Below are 7,987 nucleotides of genomic sequence, written 5' to 3'. Positions count from 1 at the left end.
GGAGTCTCAGGTTCAGGTGTGCAAAGCTAAGTTGTTTATCAACAGCGACCAACTTTCTCACAGTTGAAAAATGTACACTTGACAGACCCTGGGGTATCTTAGACATCAGGTCTGCCTTGGGAAATCCAATGGTACAGGGCTGGCTCTAATAACACAGTGGAGCTGAGCTCGAATGTGGCTCTGCCTTCTCTGTGTGGTCTTGAGCAAGGCCCCTTATGTGATAAAGAAGAGCCTGACACACAGCCCACAGTAAGGGACAGAAATTACTGCTGCTGTTGACAGAGTTCACAGCCCACAGCATCCTGATAGCAAGTGCTTGCTGGCTTAGCTGTGCTCTTTCAGAGACGGAACAAAAACTGGAATTCAGGTTCAGGGTGTGAGGGTCAGGGAGCTAAGTCATAGGCGTTGTGTTCCAGCAGGCCTGGCCTCTTCCCTTAGGGTATCATTACTTCCTTACCTACCTTCCTTCTCCAAGGGCGTAGACAAGGGTGAGGGTCATCTCTGGGATGGAGATGGCCTCAGCCGTGGAACTGAGGCCTTAGCCTTGGGCCTGTCCTGCCCTCAGCTGTCCTGTCCAGGGCAGCACCCCCACCCCATTCACTGCTGGTCATCTCAGATTCCATTTTCCAAACTCAACGGCCTGGATATGAGCCTTTGGCCGCCCACGAAGCAAGCAGCTGTTTTCTGCTTGTGCTTCCTCATTGGCCCCTCCTCCAGTCTCTCATGATTCCCACTCAGAAGTGCTTCCACTCATGATCCTGAAGCAGCACCAGGCTTCTGCAAAAGGTGCCCTAGTGGAGTGGACAGCCCAATACAGCTCCCCATACTGTTGTCTCGAGCCACAGGAACAGTCTTGCACAAGGCTAAAGGCTTTCTCTGATCTCATCTACAAACCTGACTGCTGGCAGATGGTCAGGAGGCCTTATTCCCTAGGGAAACAGGCGCACCTTCTACAAGATCCCAAGGCTACCCTGGGTAAAGCCTTCTTCCTACTCAGACCAGGTTCCTAGGCCAATGCTGACTTCAAGCGCTGCTGTGACTCTCTGGATTCAGTTCCACAAAAAGAAAGAAACATTCCCTAACTGTACCCATATTCCCAGAGAGGTGGACACCCTGACTCAGAATAAAGTGCTATAATAGCGGCCAGGCTCCTGATTCATGTGTACCTTCACAACATCATACTGTTGTTTTTCTTCATTCACTTAGTATCCTAGGAGGCTTCAGACACACCATCTTCCTGCCCAAGCTCCCCAAAGCTGGGATTTAGGTATGCACCACCACACTGGGCTGACATTGCACAGATTGATATCTTTCTATTGTTGAAATACTTGATGGCCAAAAATATAAGAAAATACAAAATCATAAACAGAAGGGAAGACCTGCATCAAATGATTTGTGGGGCTGGAGAGATAGCACAGTCCTTACAAGAACTTGCTGCTCTCGTAGTGGACTCAGATTCCCTTCCCAGCACCCACATAGGGTGGCCCACAACCTCCTGTAACTCCAGTTCCGGGGGGTCCAATGTCCTCTTCTGGCTTCTGAAGCCACCTGCATGTATATGGTATACACACACACACACACACACACAAGATGGCACACACACATATACACAAATAAAACATCTAAAATTATGGTGATGCGTGCCTGAAATCCCAGTACTCAGGAGGATGAGGCAGGAAGGAAGATCTGTCAGTTCCAGGACAACTTGGGCCGTAGAGTTAGGCTGAATCAAAAGGTTAGGATCACATTGCCTAGGGTATCTTACTTTTACTTGTGAGAAAATTTCCATGTCACAATTTAAGACCCCGTCTTTAGCTGACTGCCTTCTCTTCCCCTGACTGGATGCTCATATTTGTAAGGACTGTTTTCTGAAGGAATGTATTCTGGCTGGGAGAGGAATGCCTGGGCAACGGACCCACCTCAGTGTTCTGGTGCTGGGAGTCAGTTTCCCTTTCTTTGGCAGATGCCCACTCTGGCAGCATTCATGTAGGGCACCAATTTTTCTTACTCACAAATTCTCTTTACCGACTTCTCCAGAGAAATAACCTTCACCCACTTGGAACCTGAATCTCCCAGGAGCTAGAAGCCTTTATGTTAGACCTATAGGACCAAGCAAGGCTCTTTGCTTCTCACCAGCCAACCACTTGCCCCGACAGAGTAGGCACCACGACAGTGTTTTCCCAGACTCTGAGACTGACTAGTTTCCCTTGAGGGGACCCTGCCAGACTGCTGGGAAGGCTGACATTTATCATGTTGTCATGCATCAATCGAGACAGGCGTTTAGGTGAGGGCCCAGTGACACAGCAGGACAGCATGAAGAAGCCAGATGTGAGTTTACACCCTGCCTCTTCTGTGTATTAACTTTGAAAACTAGGCAAATTACTAAGTTTCTCAGCTTGCTGTGTTTTTGTTCTGTTTTGTTTCATCTTCATGAGAATAATTCCTACCCTCTAGGGCTCTGTAGAAACTGAGATAATGAGTTTCTGACTCAGATCACACCACACCCCAGGCACTCACCCGCAGGGAACAATTTTCTGCCCAATTGTTCCATCATATCTACTGTCCCCTAGGAAGTACCAATGAGTTCATGTTTTCAAGTTTCATCTTCTTGGAGAAAATGTTCTCCAACGCCCAGTGTGTCGGTCCAGAAGGCTACAGACTTTGCTGGTCCAGTGCTTAGGGCAGAGAACGCCCAACTGAAGGACTGGCTACCCCTAGTTCATCAAGGCCACCAAGCTCATTCCTGGAGAAAACAAAACAACCAAAGCCGTCACCCTATCTTCACGTACTCCTGTGTGTCATGGGACAGTCACCTGCGTCAGCTTGGGATCCTCTTAAGGTAACTCTCCAGAACTGAGGCTCTGCCTTCCTCTCAGTCCAAATCTCGCCCACCTCTCCAGAACTGAGGCTCTGCCTTCCTCTCTGGTCCAAATCTCGCCCACCTCTACTTCCTCACAGTCCTGGGCCAAACTCATCCCACGTAAGATGAAAATGAAGGAGAAAGGACTGGGTAGAAATTATGGTTCAGAAACATTCATTAATCCAGTGTTCTCAAACTTTGGTGGTAGGATCACTGGTAGTTTTTCTTTGCGGCAGAGTCTAATGTAGCTAAAGATAGCGTCAAACCCATGGGCCTTCTGCCTCTCCCATGTTGGGATCACAGGTGTGCTGCCACAGTTCCTCTGGTAGAGCTGCTTTGCTTTTCTGTGTTGGAGATGGAACCTAGGGCCTGGCCATGCTAGGCTCACCCTCTACCCCTGAGCTATACCCTCAGCAGCCTCACTTGTAAAAAATTCTAAATCCCTTATGATGGCTACAATTAAATTATAATTTCTAGGCATGGACACCCGGCACAGTGTCAAGCTCAAGATCCTGTGCATGAGCCTCTCTTGCTCATGGGCCTGGATGAGCCCGGCCTAGATGAAGGTCAAGGTGACGTACGTTCAAGGTGACAGACCGTAGGCATTCCAGGGAGGCAGCACAGAACCAGGGCCTGGAATGGTGGCAGACACTGGTCTGTTCCAGATGAACCCTTAGATCTGGAATACAGGGCTGTTCTGAGATCACAGATACGTCTCAGAGTGCTATACACTTATGACACTAAAAGTCATCTGAACGGTAGGAGACAATGACAGCCACCTCTGGGTGGCACTGGATTGTAGACACGGAGCTTCTGCATCCTGAAAAGTCTAAGTTCTTCTCTCCTCCCCACAACTAGGCATCGAGCCCTTGCTCAGACCGCGTCTATAAGAGCACTTTACAAATGACTCTCATAACAATCAGCTTTGTCTAATTTACTGGTGAGCTGGCTCCAGTCCTGGCCATCTCCTAAACAGCTAAATCAGAGCAGCTTGGACACAGGAGGTGACACTCAGGACACAACAACCCCTCTCTGGTGAACTTGCTCTTGCTAGTGACATTCTGGGGGCCAAACTGATGGCATCACTATCTGAGGCCCATGTGAGCCGTGTGGGGTTCAAACCCCTGCTGGGCTGTGAAGATGGGGCCCTTGCGGGGATCAGCAGCTCAGAACACAGTTTCGCTCACCACAGAGCACACTCCACACACGGTCCTTCTGTTCCAGTTCAGAAGTAAAGCGAAGTCCTATCCCAGAGCATGGACCTCAGACTCAGAAGAGGCCACCCGGCTGGAGGGGAAGAGACCTATGTGACACCTATGTGAAAGGTGCTGGAGACACGCAGAACAATTGTAGAGATGCCAGTGTCCACATCCCGTTCCACAAGTGAGACCCTGACCATATATCGAAGGGTTGTGTCTGTCCTGGGAGCCAAAAGTCCAGCCAGCACCACCTGGACTCCTGTGCAGCTCCTGAGCCTGCTTGGCCCCTTTAGTCTGTGTGACTGTGTGCAGAAGTGCCTGAGACACACAGAGCTGTGTGCAGATGCTCCAGCTGTCTGCCAGCCTTGCTCTTCTCCTTGTTCCCACCCAGCAGCATCTCAGGTAGTTCTACACCCTGTGTGGGAGTCCTGCTGACTCCAGTCTGTCCCGGAACAAGGCCAATGACCCCGATGTTTGTCTTTTCTCTTCTCCTAAGCTAACATTCTTTCCTTGATCTGGGCAGAGGAGGGTCTGTGAGGCCCTGGTCACTCCTGCACCAGGAAATTGATGAGGGCAGTCCTGGGGGAGAGGAAGGACTTCTTGATGCTTCTCCCCTGCAACAGCCGGGTGCCCAGCTCACTCTGGAGAACCAACTCGTGGACTTTGTCCTGGTCCTGGGCAACTTGTTGGGGCACAGAGATCTTGCCGTAGGCCTTGTTGTTGATCTGAGAAGGAAAAGAGCAGAGAGAGTGAAGAGAGTCCTCAGGGAGGCGGCTGTCAGGGTGCTCTGACTCCTAAGCTAAGGACTCTTCCTAAACATGGGCTTCCTAAGTCCACGTCTGGTGCAGGTACAGTGTGGCAAGGCTTGCTGGCAGCCTGCAGGGACTTGCTGCTTCTCAGTCGCCAGGGTGGGTGTGATGCTGGCACTTTCCACAATGCACGTTCATTTTGTTTATTCTCTTCCTTCTTGTGTGCTTTTCTGTCTGTCTGGGCTTTAAGCTCCTTGAGGATAGGAACCCTCTTGTCCCACTGGATTTTTTGTTTTTGTTAAGACAAAGTCGTATCATGTACCCCTGGCTAGCATCCAACTTACAGTGGTCCTCCTGCCTCAGAATATCAGAGTAAACCACTGTGCCTGGCTTTTGTTTGATTTTGCATCCCTATGACCTAACACTATGCCTGGCCTAGAGTCAGGACTGGACGTGGGTGAGCTGCTTCCTTAACTACGAATGGTGTAGCCTCCGATAAAACAAGGAAAACCACATTTGGACGACCATGACCTAGTTCCACTGCACCTATCTTCCAGACGATCAGGTAAAAAGCCTGTCCTGGTCTCCTCACCTTCTGTCACTTAAGCCATTAACAGATGTCCCTAAAACTGTCTCACACTAAACACATCGATTCTGCATAGAGGGGAACCTACAGGGATCTAGTTTTGACATTAAAGGTTTACAGGAAAAACAAGACAAACTACTCTTTCTGGGCCTGGTGGCACAGGCCTGTAATTCCAGATACCCTGGAGGCTGTGGTCAAGCTCAAGGTCAGTTTGGGCAATTTACTGAGACCCTGTCTCAAAGTAAAACATAAGAAGAGGTTGGGGCCGGGCAGTGGTGGCGCACACCTTTAAATCCCAGCACTCAGGAGGCAGAAACAGGTGGATCTCTTGAGTTCGAGGCCAGCGTGGTCTACAAGAGCTAGTTCCAGGACAGGTACCTAAGCTACACAGAGAAACCCTGTCTCGAAAAACAAACAAAAAAGAAAGAAAGAAAGAAGGAAGGAAGGAAGGAAGGAAGAAAAGAAAGAAAGAAAGAAAGAAAGAAAGAAAGAAGAAAGGAAGAGGGTTGGGAATGCAGCTCAGCAAGACATTACTTGCCGAGAATGAATGCCCTGGGCTCTAGGTTCAACCCCAGAACCTAAAAACAAACTAAAACAAAAATTTGTACCTTGAACTTCCCCTCCTTCATTACCCTTATATATTGAAAATGGTGCAGTTTGCCAAAAATAAAAAATAAAAATAAAACGGGGAAAAGAGTTTTATGTAACATTACTAAAATATGCTTGACAGAGACATTAATTTTTTTATTTTATTTTACATGAGTGGGTGGTTTGCCTGCATGTTTATCTATTCGCCACATGCGTGCCTTGTGCCAGTGGAGGCTGGAAGGGGCAGCAGAGCTCCTGGAACTGTAGTAACAGGGAGTGTGAGCCACTACATGGGTGCTGGGAATCAAACTTGGGTCCTCTAGAAGAGCATGCAGTACTCTTAACCACCGAGCCCCTCAAGCCTACCAGGTGCTCCTGTGCAGCAGGAAGACACGGCAGTCATTAAGGCAGACCAGGCTGGTATTTCCCCTTTCTGTGCAGCAGGAAGACACTGCAGTCATTAAGGCAGACCAGGCTGGTATTTCCCCTTTCTAAGTCCTTCCAGGCCCCGAGAGTTGAGGCTTGCATGCCTCTGGGATACAGTGAAGGAACACGGAAGGGAACAGACCTCTGTGCTGTAGGGCTGGCTTGGGGACTGGGTCGATGGGTCACTGGCAGGAGAGGGACAGTCTGCAGACCACAGTCTAGCACCACGGCTGTAGGAGTCACTCACCAGAACGGCCATCTGAACCATATCAGGCTGCTGAAGGAACTGTGAGTCCACCGTGGGCCAGGCCTGCAGCATCACACCAGTGTCCCAGGCATAGTGGTCACAGAGCTTGCTTGGTACCAGCGCCAGACCTGCAACACAAGGCACAGAAGGTCAGACCACTCTGAACACAGAGGACTCATGAACAGGGTGCAAGGCTGCCCTTGGCTTCGAGCCTTCCGAGGAAGCTAGGGATGCCATAACGTGACGTTTTCCATGAGGCTGCGGACCGGCCACTCCGAGGGGTGCTAGTGCCTTTTGTTTTGTTGGCTTCTGTCTTGGGTTCCTGTGCCAGCATCAGAGTTTCTTGTTAATTTTTAAAACTTTTCCCTATTTGACATTCTTGTGACTTATGGCTTATCAGCGGGGTAGAAGTGAAGACTGCTTAGAGCCTGAGAACCAAGCGGTGCCCTGGTGCCCAGGGAGGAGCTGACCTCTTCCCACAGCTGGTCTGTGACCCCGTGTTCCACGCAGCCTTTCTATAAAAAGCACGCAGAGATGTGCAGATGGGTGGACATGGTACTCTGAAATGAGCGGAAAAACAAGACTGCCGATGTTCTGGGGTTACCCCTTCGCTGGAGAAGGAATGTCTCCTGAGAACTGGCCCCTAAGTACAGGCTGTCTTCGCAGCTTCTCCTGTCATGAGTACCTTGGTCTTTGGTATCAAAATCTTCTCTGGTCCTTTTCCACATAGAGTGCACTGGACAGAAGGAAGTTCTCAGCCCTCCTGAGAACTTAGCTCTCACCCTACTACATATTCTAGCCTCTGGCTCAGGGTAGGCTACATGAAGGTGGTCAGGTATAAAGCCTCTCAAGGCTTCTTTCAGAGAGTGCAGGGGCTTCTCCCTTCCATCTTTTAGGGCTAGGAATGGACCCTCAGACATGCTAAGTATATGTTCCACCATTAATCTATACCTCAAGATCCCCCTTTTCTTTCTGAAAATATTTATTTTTATTTTATACGTATTAGTGGTTTTGCCTTCATGTGTGTCTGTGAGGGTGTCTGACACTGGAACTGGAGTCACAGTTGTGAGCTGCCATGTGGTTGCTGGAAATTGAACCCAGGTCCTCAACAGTAGTCAGTGCTCTTAACTGCTGAGCCATCTCTCCAGCCCCCCTTTTTATTTTAAAAACACTGTTTTACAGGTTTCCACAAGAAGCAGTTATTGCTTTTATACATACATATTTGTGTGTGTATTAGAGTTGTGCTGGATGAGCCTGGGCTTTGCACACTCTAGGCAAATGCTCCACACATACATGTGTGTATGTATGTTACAGTTGTGCTGGTGATGAACC

At 49.3% G+C, this 7,987-nt stretch overlaps 1 protein-coding gene across 3 annotated transcripts in view; it reads right to left on the bottom strand.

The window, feature by feature from the left end:
* Positions 1–3,781: 3,781 nt before the first annotated feature.
* The window catches only part of Lars2 (leucyl-tRNA synthetase 2, mitochondrial), a 98,317-nt gene continuing 94,111 nt past the window's right edge, over positions 3,782–7,987 (bottom strand). For all 3 annotated transcript variants that reach the window (XM_005348160.1, XM_026779348.1, XM_026779347.1), the window contains exons 20-21: positions 6,656–6,783; positions 3,782–4,784 (exon numbers count right to left, since the gene is read on the bottom strand). In XM_005348160.1, the coding sequence (XP_005348217.1) occupies positions 4,605–4,784; positions 6,656–6,783 (308 nt within the window). In that variant the 3' untranslated portion in view covers positions 3,782–4,604. The remainder of the gene's footprint in view (positions 4,785–6,655; positions 6,784–7,987) is intronic.

This window comes from Microtus ochrogaster, chromosome 5 (genome assembly GCF_000317375.1).
Source record: "Microtus ochrogaster isolate Prairie Vole_2 chromosome 5, MicOch1.0, whole genome shotgun sequence".
Lineage (NCBI taxonomy): Eukaryota > Metazoa > Chordata > Mammalia > Rodentia > Cricetidae > Microtus > Microtus ochrogaster.
This window is presented reverse-complemented; position numbering and strand designations above follow the sequence as displayed.